The 20012-nt window shown below is 46.5% G+C and overlaps 1 protein-coding gene across 6 annotated transcripts in view; it reads left to right on the top strand.

Moving 5' to 3' along the window:
* The window catches only part of LOC120391992 (X-linked retinitis pigmentosa GTPase regulator-like), a 101652-nt gene that overhangs the window by 6598 nt on the left and 75042 nt on the right, over positions 1-20012 (top strand). For 5 of the 6 annotated variants that reach the window (XM_039516306.1, XM_039516271.1, XM_039516264.1 and 2 more), the window contains exons 2-4: positions 1344-1469; positions 9001-9093; positions 18742-18804. In XM_039516306.1, coding sequence (XP_039372240.1) covers positions 9018-9093; positions 18742-18804 — 139 coding nt within the window. In that variant the 5' untranslated portion in view covers positions 1344-1469; positions 9001-9017. Of the gene's footprint in view, positions 1-800; positions 898-1343; positions 1470-9000; positions 9094-18741; positions 18805-20012 lie in introns of those variants that run through there. The other variant, XM_039516279.1, reaches the window with a different exon arrangement.

The raw sequence follows: 20012 nt of genomic DNA, 5'->3' as shown, positions 1-20012 counted from the left end.
AATAAGCACATTCTTCCTAAATGCAGGGAAAACTTCTTTAAGAAGACTTTAAATGTTGAGCATTAGAAATTGAAGCTAAGAAACAAAGTTGGGAATGTTGGGGGGGAAATAGCACAATAGAAAGAAATGCAGCATTACAGTTGTTTATTAATTTTCAATGTAACCAATATCTCTAGAACTATATGACAGTATTTTACAGGAACAGTCATGAATATTACTTCATCCATTACTGTATGTATATGTGTGTATAGGCATGAGGGGTGTGTGGTTTTGTATGTATAGTGCTTTCACCTTTCAAATCAATGAAAATTCTTTTTGCGGAAGAATGGTATAATGGTTAAAGCACAGGACTCACAGTTAGGAGATCTGAGTTCTGGTCCTGGTTCTTGGCTTTGTCACAGTCTTCCTGCATGATGTTGGGCAAATCCTTCAATTTAAATGTCCATTTCCCCATCTGTACTATGAGGATAATGTATTTATTTCAAATTCAAAGGTTATGGTAAGAGCTTAATTCATAACTGTTTATAAAGCATTTTGAGATACTCTAATATATTGCACTTTGAGAGTGCCTTCTATTTATTTAAAAGGTTTAAAAAAGCTACATGATTTTAACACAATAAACTTGAGACTTTTGCTCTTCGAAGTGGGAAGAATTGTGAGTGTTAGAAATAAAGATATCTAGGGTTGGATTTTTTAAGATCATAATTTTAAAATGCAAGTGGGTTTTGGCAGCCCTTGTTTTCAAGGGCTGAGAGTCTTGCTTTTAGGGGGCAATTTTTAGAGCAAATGTATCTTTTCAGATGAGTGAGGAAGAGTGGTCAGATTTGGAGCCTGTCAACCTTTTCAGTCTCTCTGTCTAATCCAATTTGGAAAACCTGTTTGAATTCAAGTGTAAACGTAAGTGAGATTTTTTTTTGTTTTTTTTTTGGTCTCAACCTGCTTTCAGGATGAGCTTTTTGTGTTTTACTTTTTTGTGTCAAATTTTTCGTTTTTTTTAAGCCCTCTTACATGTGGCAATATTGCTGTATTTCTTAGAGGATAGTGGTAAAGGACAAAAGAACTTGGTTATAGTCTTAAAGCAAAATATATCTACATCTGTATCTAATCTATTAGCAAAGCCCATGAGACTAGGAAGGAATGGAGGGAAGAAAATGTGATCCTAAAAATGGTAGCCTTGAGGAAGCTGACTGAGAGAAACCACAAGAGCTTGAAGAGAATTAAAGAAATATAAAAAGACAGTGGAAAATAAAAAGGATGCTTAAATTAATGGGAAGTTACTATTTTGGATAAATGAGGTATAACTAATTTGCACTAATACTGAAACTGTCTTATTTATGTTTTAGAATCAGGTGCTGTTTTCACATTTGGAAAAAGCAAATTTGCAGAAAATATTCCTAGCAAGTTTTGGTTTAAAAATGACAAGCCTTTGTATATATCATGTGGAGATGAACATACTGCTATTGTTACAGGTTAGTATCAACACAGCTTAAAGAACATGTTTTGTAATACATGGCTTGCAAATGTATGGTTTAGTATCATGTCTGTGGTAGTATTATAAACAAACAATCCCCTCCTCCCGTTCTTTGAAGGAGTGCCTTCATTTCCATTGAAGTCACTGGGAATTAAATTCTGAGCACACTAAACAGGAGATGCCTGGTGCCCCATGTGAGTGCGTCTTTAGTGCAAAATGACAGCATTGGATCAAAATAAGAACATAAGAATGACCATACTGGGTCAGTCCAATGTTCCATCTAGCCTGGTATCCTGAGCAGATGTTTTCGGAGAACTATCCACAGTGGTCCCAAGATCTCTTTCATGGGCGGTAACAACTGATTTATACCCCCTTATTTTGTATGTATAGCTGGGATTATGTTTTCCAATATGCATTATTTTGCATTTATCAACATTGAATTTCATCTGCCATTTTGTTTCCCGGTCACCCATTTAATGAGATCTTTGTAACTCTTTGGTCAACTTTGGACTTAACTATCTTGAGTAATTCTGTATCGTCTGCAAACTTTGCCATCTCACTGTTTACCCCTTTTTCCAGATCAATTATGCATATGTTGAACAGCACAGGTCCCAGTATGTATCCTTGAGGGACCAGCTGTTTATCTCTCTCCACCATGAAAACATACCATTTATTCCGACCCTTTGTATCCTGACTTTTAACCAGTTACTGATCAGTGAGAAGACCTTCCCCCCAGCTATCAAAATGATTTTGATCAACTTGAAAAAGAACACTGAGACTGACAGTATCTAATAACTATTCTTAAATAGAGAAAATTTATGTAGTGGAAATAATCAGGACTTGAAATGAAAATGAACCTGGAGGGTTCTTATTTATTTGAGAAGCAATGCTGAATGCAACTAGCAAAGGTCAATAGGAATCCTTGTCTGAAACTTAATGTTCAAGATGCTATATGTCTAAAATTAAAACTTTTTGGATTTATAAATTGTGTGAATGAAAAATAGCCCTACAAATCAACTCCAAAACATTTTAATAAATGCTACTACTGTACAGTAAATTACAACAACCACACAGAAGAAGTTTTGATGAAGCATAGTAAACACACTTTTAATAAAAATCTCATTTTTGTTTCTTTGAAATGCTAGTAGCAGTAACCAAAAAAGAACTAGAGTCCTGTTTGAACTAATGCAAAAGAGACTAGTTTAGTTGGTGATCATGTCATTAAATATATTGGCAGTTCATCTCATGTAAATGCCAGCATTAAAAAAAATAGGAAATGGAATTTTGATACAAAAAGTCCATGATGTATTTTCAGAGTGGGTTTTTATTCTGAGGTAGAATTCTCCCCATCTGCCACTCTAGGACATTTGAAATAGGTGTTCCCCCTTTTTACTTCTGTGTTGCTTAAATGTTTACTTGTTATATAGGTCTTTGAGGATATCCTGTCTGTCCCCATGCTAGACTGCTTATAGTTTGCATGTGGGGAAATTGGGATTTGTGAAAAACAAGTGTTTTAACAATTAAAATGCTTTTATGCTTTTATAACAGACTGCAAAATGTGTTGTGGTGAAAAATAAAAGCGTTTACTGCACAGCAGGGTTTTTCCAGTCTAACTTGAGAGAAAGTGATACTGCAATTTAATTATACTTGACCAAAACTTCAAAGTATTTTTTCAGGTTGTGGAAGTTTTATTAAATAGTTTCTATTTACCACTTAACATTTCTGATAAGCTAAACTTTTATTTTTATTCTTCTCTAACTTTATTGGCAAGACATTACATTAGGAAAGGGTGGCCATTACCAAAAAAAAAATCCCTTCCCAACAGTTGTTTTTGGAGTTTGTATGTTAAGAATTATGTAGGTTTTAAAACTCTACAGTGATGTTACAAACATTTAGTTTTTTAAATTTTTTTAATATAGAATAAGTGCTTTTGCTATGGTATTTCAAAAATGAAAACTGACCGACTTATGCACTTTGAAATAGTCAGAGTTTCTGTAACCCGAACATAAGAATGGCCGTACCGGGTCAGACCAAAGGTCCATCTAGCCCAGTATCTGTCTACCGACAGTGGCCAATGCCAGGTGCCCCAGAGGGAGTGAACCTAACAGGCAATGATCAAGTGATCTCTCTCCTGCCATCCATCTCCATCCTCTGACGAACAGAGGCTAGGGACACCATTCTTACCCATCCTAGCTAATAGCCATTTATGGACTTAGCCATCATGAATTTATCCAGTCCCCTTTTAAACATTGTTATAGTCCTAGCCTTCACAACCTCCTCAGGTAAGGAGTTCCACAAATTGACTGTGCGCTGCGTGAAGAACTTCCTTTTATTTGTTTTAAACCTGTTGCCTATTAATTTCATTTGGTGACCCCTAGTTCTTGTATTGTGGGAATAAGTAAATAACTTTTCCTTATCCACTTTCTCAACATCACTCATGATTTTATATACCTCTATCATATCCCCCCTTAGTCTTCTCTTTTCCAAGCTGAAGAGTCCTAGCCTCTTTAATCTTTCCTTGTATGGGACCCTCTCCAAACCCCTAATCATTTTAGTTGCCCTTTTCTGAACCTTTTCTAGTGCTAGAATATCTTTTTTGAGGTGAGGAGACCACATCTGTACACAGTATTCGAGATGTGGGCGTACCATGGATTTATATAAGGGAAATAATATATTCTCAGTCTTATTTTCTATCCCCTTTTAATGATTCCTAACATCCTGTTTGCTTTTTTGACCGCCTCTGCACACTGTGTGGACATCTTCAGAGAACTATCCACGATGACTCCAAGATCTTTTTCCTGACTCGTTGTAGCTAAATTAGCCCCCATCATGTTGTATGTATAGTTGGGGTTATTTTTTCCAATGTGCATTACTTTACATTTATCCACATTAAATTTCATTTGCCATTTTGTTGCCCAATCACTTAGTTTTGTGAGATCTTTTTGAAGTTCTTCACAGTCTGCTTTGGTCTTAACTATCTTGAGCAGTTTAGTATCATCTGTAAACTTTGCCACCTCACTGTTTACCCCTTTCTCCAGATCATTTATGAATAAATTGAATAGGATTGGTCCTAGGACTGACTCCTGGGGAACACCGCTAGTTACCCCTCTCCATTCTGAGAATTTACCGTTAATTCCTACCCTTTGTTCCCTGTCTTTTAACCAGTTCTCAATCCATGAAAGGACCTTCCCTTTTATCCCATGACAGCTTAATTTACATAAGAGCCTTTGGTGAGGGACCTTGTCAAAGGCTTTCTGGAAATCTAAGTACACTATGTCCACCGGATCCCCCTTGTCCACATGTTTGTTGACCCCTTCAAAGAACTCTAATAGATTAGTAAGACACGATTTCCCTTTACAGAAACCATGTTGACTATTGCTCAACAGTTTGTTTTTCTACGTGTCTGACAATTTTATTCTTAACTATTGTTTCGAATAATTTGCCCGGTACCGACGTTAGACTTACCGGTCTGTAATTGCCGGGATCACCCCTAGAGCCCTTTTTAAATATTGGCGTTACATTAGCTAACTTCCAGTCATTGGGTACCGAAGCCGATTTAAAGGACAGGTTACAAACCTTAGTTAATAGTTCCGCAACTTCACATTTGAGTTCTTTCAGAACTCTTGGGTGAATGCCATCTGGTCCCGGTGACTTGTTAATGTTGAGTTTATCAATTAATTCCCAAACCTCCTCTAGTGACACTTCAATCTGTGACAGTTCCTCAGATCTGTCACCTACAAAAGACAGCTCAGGTTTGGGAATCTCCCTAACATCCTCAGCCGTGAAGACTGAAGCAAAGAATCCATTTAGTTTCTCCGCAATGACTTTATCGTCTTTAAGCGCTCCTTTTGTTTTTTGATCGTCAAGGGGCCCCATTGGTTGTTTAGCAGGCTTCCTGCTTCTGATGTACTTAAAAAACATTTTGTTATTACCTTTAGAGTTTTTGGCTAGTCATTCTTCAAACTCCTCTTTGGCTTTTCTTATTACACTCTTGCACTTAAGTTGGCAGCGTTTGTGTTCCTTTCTATTTGCCTCATTAGGATTTGACTTCCACCTTTTAAAGGAAGTCTTTTTATCTCTCACTGCTTCTTTTACATGGTTGTTAAGCCACGGTGGCTCTTTTTTAGTTCTTTTACTGTTTTTCTTAATTTGGGGTATACATTGAAGTTGGGCCTCTATTATGGTGTCTTTAAAAAGGGCCCATGCAATTTGCAGGGATTTCACTTTAGTCACTGTACCTTTTAACTTTTGCCTAACTAACCCCCTCATTTTTTTATAGTTCCCCCTTTTGAAATTAAATGCCACAGTGTTGGGCAGTTGAGGTGTTCTTCCCACCATAGGGATGTTGAATGTTATTGTATTATGGTCACTATTTCCAAGCGGTCCTGCTATAGTTACCTCTTGGACCAGCTCCTGCGCTTCACTCAGGATTAAATCTAGAGTTGCCTCTCCCCTTGTGGGTTCCCGTACCAGCTGCTCCATGAAGCAGTAATTTAAAGTATCGAGAAATTTTATCTCTGCATTTCGTCCTGAAGTGAAATGTTCCCAGTCAATATGGGGATAATTGAAATCCCCCACTTTTATTGGGTTCTTAATTTTGATAGCCTCTCTAATTTCCCTTAGCATTTCATCATCACTATTACTGCCCTGGTCAGGTGGTCGATAATAGATCCCTAATGTTATATTTTTACTAGAGCATGAAATTTCTATCCACAGAGATTCTATGGAACTTGTAGATTCGCTTAAGATTTTTACTTCATTTGAATCTACACTTTCTTTCACATATAGTGCCACTCCTCCCCCTGCACGACCTGTTCTGTCCTTCCGATATATTTTGTACCCCGGAATGATTGTGTTCCATTGATTGTTCTCAGTCCACCAGGTTTTTGTGATGCCTATTATATCAATATCCTCCTTTATCACAAGGCACTCTAGTTCACCCATCTTATTATTTAGACTTCTGGCATTTGTGTACAAGCACTTTAAAAACGTGTCCCTGTTTATTAGCCTGCCTTTTTCTGATGTGCCAGATTCTTTTTTATGTGACTGTTTATCATCTGATCCGGCCCTTACATTATAATTTTCAGTCCTCTGCTCCTGACTATAACCTGGAGATTCTCTATCATCAGACTCTCCCCTAAGAAAAGTCTGTGTCCGATCCACACGCTCCTCTGCAGCGGTCGGCTTTCCCCCATCTCCTAGTTTAAAAACTGCTCTACAACCTTCTTAATGTTTAGTGCCAGCAGTCTGGTTCCACTTTGGTTCTGGTGGAGCCCATCTCTCCTGTATAGGCTCCTCCCATCCCAGAAGTTTCCCCAGTTCCTAATGAACGTGAACCCCTCCTCTCTACACCATCGTCTCATCCACGCATTCAGACTCTGAAGCTCTGCCTGCCTACCTGGCCCTGCGCGTGGAACTGGGAGCATTTCTGAGAATGCCACCAAACTCAGAACCTTGACTGGGGAACCAGATTGTTGAAGCACAAAACAGCTACAAGTTAGGTGGGTGTACATGCGGGATCATGGGTGTGTGCAGTGCTGGTTTTAACAGTCAAGGCGGCTAAGGCAGCTGAAAAGTCAGTTGACCTGGCCATTCTCTGATGAACCCCCTGCTGTAAGAGCTTTGTGGAGCTTCAGCAGGGGAGTGCACTCTGCTCCTCCTATTGGGAAGTACTGTGAATGAGTTGTGGAAGCACTGCCTTTTCCTCATTGGAGTGAACTTCTTCTGGAGGGTATGTCTACACAGCAGCTAGAAGGTATGATTCGCAGCTCAAATAGACATACATTCACTAGCTCTGCTTGAGCCAGCATGCTAAAAATAGCACTGTGGCTGCAGTGGCAAGGGTAGCAGCTTGGTCTAGCCACCTGATTACAGTCCTCCCTGACCCCTGGATATGTACTCATGCAGCTAGCAAGAGCCACTGTCGGTGCCATCAGAGCCACGCTGCTATTCTAAGCATGCTAGCTCCAGCAGAGCTTGTACATGTATGTCCACTTGAGAGGACATACATGCTGTGTAAACATACCCTCGCAGCTCCTGTGTAGACATACCCTCGTATACAAGGAACTTTGCTAGAGCAGGTGTTGCAATTTACACCTTGCTATGCCAGCTTAGCTAAATTTGGTCGATGGTATTACACAAGATCACCATTTAAAAAAAATAAATGTTATAAGCACTGAGAAAACAGTCAAATGCAGCTGTTTGATCTTCTATGTGTCTGAAAAGGATGATGTTAGGTTTTTTCAAATTGTTGATCTGCTACACTTCTACCCTCAATCTATGGATCTCCTGTATGAAATCACTTGTGTATTTGTAATGATTGAGCCCATAAAGTTAATAAGAAACTCATTCTTGAAAAATGTGATTCTGGCATTACTTCTTAGCTAAGTTTTGTAGTATAGCTTTTACATTGTAGGCTTACAGAACTGTCTGAATGTATGAGGTTTTTAATGTATCCCACCGTAAATATTACATCCAGATGCTAAATCTAATTCACAGGAGAACGCACTCTTCTGGGAACAAGGTATACAGCAGACACATGTTCAAGGAGAAAGCCACACAATATGTGGCCATATTTATAGAAGTTAAATACAAACAATGTTCTGCAGAAGTTCACATTTGGAAAATCCCTCCCACAGGCCAAATTGTGCACATACATCTGTAGAAATCACAGGGAAAATTTTGACACACACACAAAACCAACCCAGACAAAACAAACAACCCTCCATCCCCAAACAACCTCTTCCAGTGCTTTAATAGGGCTAGAATCTGGACATTGTATAAAATATACAAAATGCAGGCATGCAAATGTGGAAGGAGTATATGCACCCTATTCTGACTTTTGTCAGTCACTTGCACAGATTACTCATTTTCCTATCTAGAATTATCTGCTTGTTCATGTGTCCATACTGTTGCTGTGTAAATAGATGCAGGGAGACCATGTTTCCTGATCCATAGGTCCTCTTATGTGCCCTCTTCTGAGTGCAGGGTTTCTGGCAGATCTCTGTGTACAGTGCCCTGTTAAAATTTGGCTGATATTACTGAAGAGATCTGCCAAAAAAAAATCATAAAAAGTGTAGAATATGGCCTTAAAAAATGCTTTCACAACTGCCAGTTTGTCTCAATTGTCCACATCCTAAAAAGTGTCTGAGACTGTTTTGTTATGGATGACAAAGCAAACTGTTTTGTTATGGAGAAAGCTGTTTTTTTTAAGCTATTCCCACTACTAGCCGTGGCTGACCAACTACAGAGCAAGCCTGTGATATTAATTTGTAGAAAAAAGTCAATTCCATCTATGTGTATTGTAATTGACTATATTTTTTAAAATAGTCTGTTAGTTAAATATTAAATAGTTTTAAACAATTTCATTGTAAAATAAAGAATATTTAACTTCTCTCATAATTTTCCTTACAGAAAGCTTTAATAATTGTGTGCCATGAGTTGATGGCCATCCTTAATTATGATCTGCTGTAAAGTTGCTGTATATTCAAACACGTTTATGCATTCCCACTGATGTCTTTATTTTGCAGGAAATGGTAAACTTTACATGTTTGGCAGCAATAACTGGGGCCAGTTAGGACTAGGAACAAAGAATACTATCAACAAGCCAACTTGTGTAAAAGGTTTGTCTAATTTTCTTCTTTGGCTTTTTGATAGATGGCTTGAATGAAAAAGTGATTTATAGTATCAATTTCCAAATTAAATACAAGGTCCCTATTTGATCTTCTGTCACCTCACGATTCTAGGTCTTGGGGAGTTTGAGGACTACTCAAGATACACAGAATCCGATCTTTTTGGATACCCATTAAGAATTCCCATTCAGTGTCATCTCTTTCTGACCAACTTCATTCCATATGCAGGGAAGTTATAGGACTGTTGATCGCTGAAGTGCTGTTTGGTGCTTAGACACCAAGAGAAAGTATCATTCTTCTTCGAGTGATTGCTCCTATGCATTCCAGTTAGGTGTGCGCGCCGTGCATGCACGGCATCTCGGAACTTTTTTACCCTAGCAACACCGGCGGGCCGGCTGGCGCCCCCTGGAGTGGCGCCGCTATGGCGCTAAATATATACCCCAGCCGGCCCGTCCGCTCCTCAGTTCCTTCTTACCGCCCGTGACGGCCAGTTGGAACTGTGGAGTGCTCTCTGTCCTCCACAACCCTAGCTCTCGCTACTTCTTCTTGTACATAGTTTGTTTAGTGTTAGTATAGTTAGTTCAGTAGTTAGTTAGTTAGTAATTTAGGTAAGGATACGGGGGGTATTTCCTCCCTTCCCTTCCCCGGTGCGGGTTCATGCCCAAGGCACCGGGCTTTAAGCCCTGCGCAGCGTGCCAGAGGCCTATGCCGGTTGGTGACCCTCACGGCTCCTGCCTCCGTTGCCTGGGCGAAGGACACCGCACGGACAAGTGTGCTATCTGTTCAGCATTCAAGCCGCGGACCCGTAAGGAGCGAGACATTCGCCTAAAACAGCTCCTTATGGAGGCGTCCCTCCAACCCCCGGCGCCGTCCGCGCCGGCACCGAGGGCTTCATCGGTGCAGAGTGCACCCGCGGCACCGAGCCGTTCCGGCACCGCGGCCCCGGTACCTAAGCCGGCGGCTAAGAAGACCCGGCACCGCTCGCTTTCGCCTTCCGACAATCAGCAGCTGGTGAAAGCAGTGGCAAAAGCCCGCACGGAGGACGCCGCGAGAGTGGCTGCGCGGCGTCGTGGCGTGCCCTGGGCCCTCGACTCCGGCTCCGCAAGCGCCGTCGAGTCCGGCATCGCCGCGCTCCCCGGCACCGACCGTGGTGGAGCCAAGGCTGCCATCGACGCCGGAGACGTTCTTCTCCGCGCGTGAGCTAATCCGGCTCATAGAGGCACCGAGCCTCCGGCCCCCGGCACCGCCGGTGCGGGCTGTCGCCTCAGTGGGGAAACCGGCCAGAATGACGCGGCCGCCCTCTCTGGACGAACGGCACGGAAGGCGCTCCCGGTCCCGTTCCCGGTCCCGGCGCAGGTTGCCATCCCGTCGTTCGGGATCTCGACGCCGCTCCTCATCCCGGCACCGAGCACCATCCCGACGCCGGTCTGAGTCCCGGTACCGCTCTCAATCTCGGTACCGGTCGCACTCCCGGCACCGATCCAGGTCCAGGTCACCGTACCGTCGGTACCGCCGGAGGTCTCCATCCCGGCACCGTTCACGGCACCGTGACTCTCGAAGTCATTCCCGGCACCGCAGATCCCGGTCCCGGTCGAGCTCCCGGCACCGGTCGAGCTCCCGGCACCGCGGTGGCCGACGGTCACGATCGCCGTCCAGCCGGCGCTACTCGTATCGACCCTCGGCTCCGTCGGCGGAGGGACTCCCGTCTTCAGCGGTTCAATCCCTCGGCGCCTCGGCACCGCCTTGGCCATCCCGCCCAGCATCGGTGGCCTCCGGTGCGGATGATACCGCCCACCAGTTGCCGACCCCGCAAGGACTCCATCATGAACAGTGGGGCTACTGGGTCCCCTGGGCGCATCATGAGGCGCAGGGCACCCCTTTTCCTTTGCGGGATGTGACCACCGGGACCAGGGTCCCCGAGGCGACAGTTAGCCGGCCGCCTCCCTCTCCTCCGCACGAGCCCTCCGCTCCTCCGGACCGCCAATCAGCCACACCGCACGACAAAGTGGAGGCTCAACCACCAGCCCCGGCGCCAGAGCCAATCGTGCAGGGCATATCTTCATCGTCCTCGCCGGACGAGGCGGTGGCAGGTGCTGCGGCCAACGAACCCCCGCCCATTGACCTTCGGGCCTTCCAGGACCTGCTTCGCCGAGTGGCGACGGCCATGGGTCTCCCCGTCGCGGAGGTCCAAGAGGACGAGGACCCGATCACCAATGTGGTGGGCGCGGACACTCCCGTCCGAGTGGCATTGCCCTTTGTACGGACAATTCAAAAAAACGCCACTACGCTCTGGCAGACCCCCGCTTCCATTCAACCCACAGCACGCGGGGTCGAGCGTAAGTACTCAGCCCCCCCAACGGGCTATGAGTACCTCTACTCCCACCCAACCCCGGACTCCCTGGTCGTTCAATCCGTCAACGACCGCGAGAGGCACGGCCAACCTGCCCCTGCGCCCAAGTCCAAGGACGCCCGACGCATGGACCTGCTCGGCCGTAAGGTCTACTCCGCAGGGGGCTTACAAATGCGGATTGCAAACATCATGGTCCTTCTCGCCAGGTACGTCTTTGACATCCTGACGTCCCTGGCGAAGTTCACGGAGCTCCTGCCATCAACATCTCGCCAGGAGTTCTCGGCCTTGTTGGACGAGGGAAAGAAGTCCTCCAGGTCCTCTATCACGGCCGCCCTCGACACCGCAGACTCCGGGGCTCGGACCTTGGCATCCGGCGTGACGATGAGGCGCATCTCCTGGCTGCAGTCCTCCACCCTGCCGCCGGAGGTGCAGTATACCCTCCAGGATCTCCCCTTTGACACCCAGGGTCTGTTTTCCGAAAAGACGGATTCTCGGATCCAGACCCTGAAGGACGGTCGCATCGCCATCCGTACGCTCGGGATGCACACGCCGGCGACGCAGCGCAGGCCCTTCCGGCCGCAACCCTCCCGCTACCAACAGCGCTATCGGCCGTATGTTAGCCGGCGACCGGCCCAGAACCGCCGTCGCCCGTCGGGCAATCGGCGGAACCAGGGGCAGGCCTCGTCCAAGGCTCCCCAGGGGGCCAAGCCTGCTTTTTGATGGGACGCTCGAGGACGGCCCATCTCTCTCCCTACCGGATCCTACCCCCTTATTTTACAACCGCCTTTCCCATTTCTTTTCGGCGTGGTCCCAATTAACAACGGACAACTGGGTGCTGCAAACAGTCCAGTCGGGATACCGCCTTCAATTTATTTCGCCCCCGCCTTCCCACCCACCCTCCCTGTCCCTCTTCAGGGACCCCTCTCACGAGCAAGTCCTCTTACAAGAGGTCCAGACTCTGTTGAGCGTGGGTGCCATAGAAGCAGTGCCTCAAGACAGGCGGGGCAGGGGATTCTACTCCCGTTATTTCCTTATCCCCAAAGCGAAAGGCGGGCTACGTCCTATCCTGGACCTTCGCGAGCTGAACAAGTACCTGCTCAAGCCCAAGTTTCGCATGGTCACCTTGGGGACCATCATTCCCTCTCTGGATCCGGGAGATTGGTTTGCCGCCCTCGACATGAAGGACGCTTACTTCCATGTCGCCATCTATCCTCCTCATCGACGTTACCTCCGATTTGTGGTCGGCAACACCCACTACCAGTTTGCTGTGTTGCCATTCGGTCTCTCCACCGCACCGAGGGTCTTTACCAAATGCATGGCGGTGGTCGCCGCAGCCCTCCGCCGTCGTCAGATCCACGTGTACCCGTATCTAGACGACTGGCTGGTTCGCGGACAATCTCGACAACTCGTGATGGGCCAGATGGCGGAGATCCGGTCCCTCTTCCGGCAGCTCGGCCTCCTCATCAACGTCGAGAAGTCCACTTTGATTCCTTCTCAGCGCGTGGAGTTCATCGGAGCGGTCCTCGACTCCACCATAGCCAGGGCCTGTCTCCCTCGCGCCCGCCACCAGACGATGGTCGCCCTCATCATGGACCTAGTCACCTTCCCGACCACGACGGTGCGCTCCTGCCTCCGCCTCCTGGGCCACATGGCGGCATGCACGTATGTGACCGCGTACGCGTGGCCCCACCTCCGCCCGTTCCAGTCCTGGCTCGCGTCGGTGTACCGGCCGCATCGAGACCCGATCGATATGGTGGTGACGGTCTCCAGAGCGACCCTCGAGTCCCTCCGATGGTGGCTCGACCCGGAGATCGTGTGTGCCGGGATCCCGTTCCACCCTCCGCGCCCGTCCGCCACGCTCACCACGGACGCCTCGGCACTCGGTTGGGGGGCTCACTTGGGCGATCTCCACACCCAAGGCCTCTGGTCGACCCAGGAGCTCGCCCTGCATATCAATGTCCGCGAGCTGCGAGCGATCCGTCTAGCCTGCCGAACTTTCTGCCCCCACCTGCAAGGCCGATGTGTGACAGTGTTCACGGACAATACAACAGCAATGTTCTACGTGAACAAGCAGGGCGGAGCACGCTCCTCCCCCCTCTGCAGGGAGGCGATGCTCCTGTGGGACTTCTGTGTGACCCACTCCATTCACCTGCAAGCGTCCTTTCTTCCGGGAGTGCAGAACACGCTGGCCGACCGTCTCAGCAGGTCGTTCCTCTCCCACGAGTGGTCCCTCCGTCCAGATGTCGTCCACACAATCTTCCGGAGGTGGGGGTTTCCCCAAATAGACCTATTCGCCTCCAGGGAGAACAGGAAGTGCCACCGGTTTTGTTCATTCCAGGGTCGCTCGCCAGGCTCCCTGTCCGATGCCTTCCTCTACCCCTGGACGGATCGCCTCTTCTACGCCTTCCCTCCATTTCCGCTCGTGCACCGAGTGCTCCTGAAGCTTCGGAGGGACAGAGCCCACGTCATACTCATAGCGCTGGCCTGGCCGAGGCAGCACTGGTACATCCTGCTGCTCGAGCTCTCCGTTCGGGATCCCATCCCCCTCCCGTCGTGGCCGGACCTCATCACCCAGGACTTCGGCAGACTCCACCATCCGAACCTGCAGTCCCTCCATCTTACAGCTTGGTACCTGAGTGGTTGACCCACGCGGAGAGGGACTGTTCCGCGGCAGTTCAGCAAGTCCTGCTTGAAAGTCGAAAGCCTTCCACTCGCTCCACTTACCTCGCGAAGTGGAAGAGATTCGCGCTTTGGTGCGATCAGCGAAGTCTGAATCCATTCGTAGTTCCGGTACCTACCATCCTCGACTACCTTTGGTACCTTAAGGAGCAAGGCCTTGCAGTCTCCTCATTGAAGGTTCACCTGGCAGCAGTGTCCGCCTTTCGTCCATCGCTGGAAGGTCGGTCCATCTTCTCCAACCAGATGGTTTCCCGCTTCCTTAAAGGCCTGGACCGCTTATACCCGCCGGTGCGGCGTCCTGCCCCGACCTAGGATTTGAACCTCGTCCTGGCCAAGCTGATGGGTCCCCCCTTCGAGCCCTTGGCCACGTGCTCCCTGCTGTACCTCTCCTGGAAGACAGCTTTCCTCGTCGCCATTACATCCGCGAGACGAGTCTCTGAGCTTCGCGCACTAACGGTGGGTCCACCTTACACCGTCTTCCATGCAGACAAGGTACAGCTTCGACCGCATCCGGCCTTCCTCCCCAAGGTGGTATTGGCCTTCTACCTCAACCAGGAGATCTTCCTCCCGGTCTTCTTCCCGAAGCCGCATACCTCGCCTCGGGAACAACAGCTTCACACCCTGGACGTCCGCAGGGCGCTTGCCTTTTACATCGAGCGGACGAAGCCTTTCAGGCGTTCGACCCAGCTGTTTGTGGCCATCGCCGACCGCATGAAGGGTGAGCCGGTCTCCTCCCAGAGAATTTCCTCCTGGGTCACTGCGTGCATTCGGACCTGCTACGAGCTTGCTCGCGTGCCGCCATGCCGCCTCACCGCTCACTCGACAAGGGCGCACGCCTCGTCGGCCGCCTTCCTGGCCAATGTTCCACTCCAGGACATCTGTCGAGCGGCCACCTGGTCTTCGGTCCACACCTTCGCCTCCCACTACGCGTTGGTACAGCAGTCTCGAGACGACGCAGCCTTCGGCTCCGCGGTATTACACTCTGCCACGTCTCACTCCGACCCCACCGCCTAGGTAAGGCTTGGGAATCACCTAACTGGAATGCATAGGAGCAATCACTCGAAGAAGAAAAGACGGTTACTCACCTGTAGTAACTGTTGTTCTTCGAGATGTGTTGCTCCTATCCATTCCAGACCCGCCCTCCTTCCCCACTGTCGGAGTTGCCGGCAAGAAGGAACTGAGGAGCGGACGGGCCGGCTGGGGTATATATTTAGCACCATAGCGGCGCCACTCCAGGGGGCGCCAGCCGGCCCGCCGGTGTTGCTAGAGTAAAAAAGTTCCGAGATGCCGTGCACGCGCGGCGCGCACACCTAACTGGAATGGATAGGAGCAACACATCTCGAAGAACAACAGTTACTACAGGTGAGAAACCGTCTTTTATATGTATGCATTGTTGTAGCCATGTTGGTCCCAGGATATTAGAGGGACAAGGCAAGTGAGGTAATATTTTTCATGGGACCAACTTCTGTTGGTGAGAGAGGCAAGCTTTCAACCTTACATAGAGCTCTTCCGCAGGTCTGAAGTTGGTCCAATAAAAGATACTACCTTACCCACCTTGTATCTCTAATATCATTTTGTGTAACCTTCTGCCAATGCAGCAAAGAGTCCTGTGGCACCTTATAGGCTAACAGATGTATTGGAGCATGAGCTTTCGTGGGTGAATACCCACTTCGTCAGATGCATGTAGTGGCAATGCAACCCCTAGCAGAGAGATTGTCTCACTATCCATCCTACTACTTTTTGAGTAAATATGAGAAATACCTGAAGGTGTCCCAAAAAAGCAGAGCCATTAATGGATTCACCCACATCCACTACACACATCATTAAATAAAGAAGGAATGAAATAAGTACCCATGCTTGATTACGGAATTTGTCATTCCATTACAAACTCTTACAGTTTCTCCCAGCCAGCTCTACCTTCTCTAACAGATCAATAATTCTTTCCCCATCAAAAAAATTATTCTCTCAATTCACCCCATTATTATCAGTACATCATTCTCAACCATCAAATGAATTAACTCTCTTGCTCTCTGTCATCAGATTTGTTCAGTTGCCCATCATCAAATACAAATTATTCAGCCTGTTCAAACCCATTTAATCCAGGAATAAATTAATTCTGCCCCAAACATCTTTCCAGAGCCCTTTGCTGCTTCTGTCCTCTCCTTCTACCTGTTTCAGGCTGATGACAGAGGGGAGAGCAGGATCACTGGGATCTTCACCTCCTTAGTCAACAGCCATGTGAGGATATGGGGTTGATTCTTGCCTTGGCTAAGATAGAGTGGGAGCTCTCCCGTTGCTTCTTCTCTCAGACTATGGCAGGCAATGGAGAGAGTGAGGAGATCCCAGAACACAGCTCCTTCTTTCAGGAAGGGCGGAGGGCTGGGAGTAGGGCTGGCCAGGACAGTTTTTTCACTCTCCTTGGTAGTGGCCAGCTGTGGAAAGGACAGGTGTGACTCCAACATGGTGATAGTTGGCTGTGGAATGGGATGACAACAATTCCCTGCTCAAGTCCTGCTTGGGGCCAAGCAGCAGTAGTAGCATGTTGCTGTTGCAATCCTGAGACAGTGCCTTCTTGGGCTTGCTGAGGAGCAGATGATCCTTGTGGGGCAGTGAGGGTAAACTCTATCAGTAATGCCAAAACCGTCAGCTATGTTATGCATCATGCATCTGATTAAATGGGTTCTAGCCCACAAAAGCTTATGCCCAGATAAATTTGTTAGTCTCTAAGGTGCCACAAGGACTCCTCATTGTTTTAGCTATGTTACAGGCACTGTATAGCAGAGCTGATATACTGTGAGGTGCCATACACCTGGTTGCCATGGGGATACTCCTGGCCTTACAGGCTATAGATGGCACGCAGCAGAGGGAGGCGGTACATATGGGGAGAATCCAGGCTTCTCAAGAGTTAATTCAGATAATCTCCATACCTAAAAGAGGCAGAATCTAGGGTTCTCTGCATATGCTCTGTGATCTCACAATACAGTACTTCCATTTTTTTCCAGGTGCAGCAGCAAGTAAAAGGGCTCGGAAGAGCATGGTGATTTTTGAGTACAGTAGAACCTCAGAGTTACGAGCACCTTGGGAATGGAGGTTGTTTGTAACTCTGAAATGTTCATAATTCTGAACAAAACATTGTTCTTTCAAAAGTTTACAACTGAACATTGACTTAATACAGCTTGAAACTTTACTAGGCAGATAAAAAATGCTGCTTTCCCTTTTTTATTAGTAGTTTATTTTGGACACAGTACTGTACTGTATTTGCATTTTTTAAATTTTTTTGGTCTCTGCTGCTGCCTGATTGTGTACTCCCAGTTCAAAATGAGGTTGTGTGGTTGACTGGTCAGTTCGTAACTCTGAGGTTCTACTGTATGGTGTCGGTGGGTGTTGGGCAGGATGGAAAAGGGTCCAGAGCAGGGAGGATTTGTTTGTGGGGGACAGTTCTAAACCTGGGTGTCTGGTGGGAGAGGGTTCCGAGTTGAGGGGGTAAGTCTGAGCGGTGGAGTGACTGGGTAGAAAGTGGAAGGGCTGTCAGTCTGGTAGGATGGGGATGTTTTGGAGCTGGTGGAGGTTGAGAAGGGTCTGAAAAAGGAGGGAGATATGCCCTAGGTTGGTAGGATTGAGGGCTGGGGGATATAAAATCAATTTGTGAATGGGTGTGTGGACAAGGTAGTGAGAAACAGTAAGAAGGATAGTAGGGTAAGTGGTAAATAGGTTGTAGGGGCAGAAATTGGGAAGTAGAGAGAAGGTGAAAGGTCACACAGGGATAAATATTTTTCTCTATTTCTGAAACAGGGAGAAGTTACTAAAGGAGAGTGAATGCCCCTTTTTCTTTCCTCTTTTCTACCAAAACGCTTCCCCATGGCAAGACCCCCCCCCCCCCGGTCCAGTTTTTCACTTCAAAAGCACTAGGGAGGGAGAGAGGGGGAATGTGGGTGTGCGTGGGCGCACACGGACGGTGGTGGGTGTAGAGGGAGGTTGCTACCTGCAGCCACACTGCTTATTCTGGGCAGTAGCCCACAGTATGCTTGCTACTAACAGCTGGTGATTACACTGGTTAATGTGACCAGTTGAGAGGGTGATGCAGAACATGACAGCCAGGGGGAGAAAAGAACAATAGAGAATTAGTATGTGGGGGTGAAAAGGTAGGGTAGTAGGAGGCAACAGAATTGGGTGATTATAAGGACACAAAATGGCGGGAGAAGGAAAATAGTGGGTTAGTAACATCATTTAAGTACTGAAAATTGGAGCAAGTGCCACCCATATTGTCGCCAGTTCAACTTGCTGCAGTCTACTGAGGGTTACCTTACCATGGTAAGATGTGGTATCTGGTTGACTGTGGTATATCAGTGCTCATGCAGTTAATATAAATGACAGCTACAAACATTTGAGGAATCTTTCTATTTTTGTTTACCCAGGGGTGATTTTGATTGACACATTCTTATGAAATAAAGAGAAATGTTAGGTTAGAGTGTTCAGTTTATATTGTAACTTTACCTGCTGCTGGTAAAAATATGAAAAGAGCAGATGACTATATGCAGATTGCAAAGTGTTGTTTAACAAATGTAACTATCAACTTGTTTGTAAACTTATTGTCTGACTTTAATTCATAGCTTTAAAACCAGAAAAAGTTAAACTTGCTGCTTGCGGGAGAAACCACACTTTAGTTTACACAGGTATGTAATCTACATTATTTACATATTAGGGAAATATTTAAGGCAAAATTCTGCCCTGGGTTTCATGCATAGTTCTAATTCTATAATGGGAGCCCCCTATGTACATCTAGGGGAAAAACATGGCAGTGAAAATTCAACCACCTGTCATGTATTCTGTGCTCTGAATTCCTGAAATAGCTTTTCCATGCCATGGTGTTTATAAAGGAATTGTATATAGGAATTGGCAAACAATAGCCGGCTTGAAGAATTACCTCCTGCCTGATTTTGATGTGAGGGTAACACTTTTGTATAACTTCAGAAAAGGTCTGGATATACAGCACATAACCTTTAGAGCCCTCTTCTAGTCTTCCTAAAAGGCAATATGCTCCGTCTCCCACTATTGGGTTTGAGAAATTAGTTTGCTAAGCTTTAGAAGTTGGCACTTTCATTTTACAGAGATAATATGCAAGGATTGATATGTTTTTAAAATTTGTAGAAAGGAACTACCCTCTATATGGCACCAGTGTTTGGAGCCTACAGTGATATGAAGAGAGTGGTTGATTTACTAAGGTTTTAATATATGTGTGAACTCAGGCTATAGTAAATTATTCTTACAATATAACACAACACTTTAATAAGGATTGACTATATCAAATTGAACAAGGTACAGATTTACAACTTGAAACAGGTATTGTGGCTGGATAATTTTTATGACCACCATTAACATTTGTCATTATGCATGTTAAAATAATATTAAGGGTAATTAAAATTCATGCTTCAGGGCTAATTAACCCTGGGTTAAGAAAGAAATTCTTTCCCCTGCCCTTTTTGTGGTGTTGTACACCTGGAAGCATCTATTTATCTATCTTGGGTACTTATATGGCCCCATCACCATAGTACCTGAGTACCTCACAAACTTTAATGTATTTATCCATCACAACACCCCTGTGAGATAGGGAAGTGCTGTTATCTCTGTTTGACAGCTGGGGAAATGAGACACTGCGAGGCTAAGTGACTTGCCCAAGGTGTCACAGGAAGTCATGGTAAAGCAGGGAATTGAACCCATGTTTCAAGTTCTAGCCTAGTGCCCTAACCACTAGACCATCCTCCCTCTTCTGGAGCTTCTTTGCCTTCTTCTGAAGTATAAGGTGCTGTCGATGTCCAGTGGGAAGATACTGAACTAGATGGACTATTGGTTCAGACTGGTATGACAGATCCTATATACTGTA

This window comes from Mauremys reevesii, linkage group 1 (genome assembly GCF_016161935.1).
Source record: "Mauremys reevesii isolate NIE-2019 linkage group 1, ASM1616193v1, whole genome shotgun sequence".
NCBI lineage: Eukaryota > Metazoa > Chordata > Testudines > Geoemydidae > Mauremys > Mauremys reevesii.
This window is presented reverse-complemented; position numbering and strand designations above follow the sequence as displayed.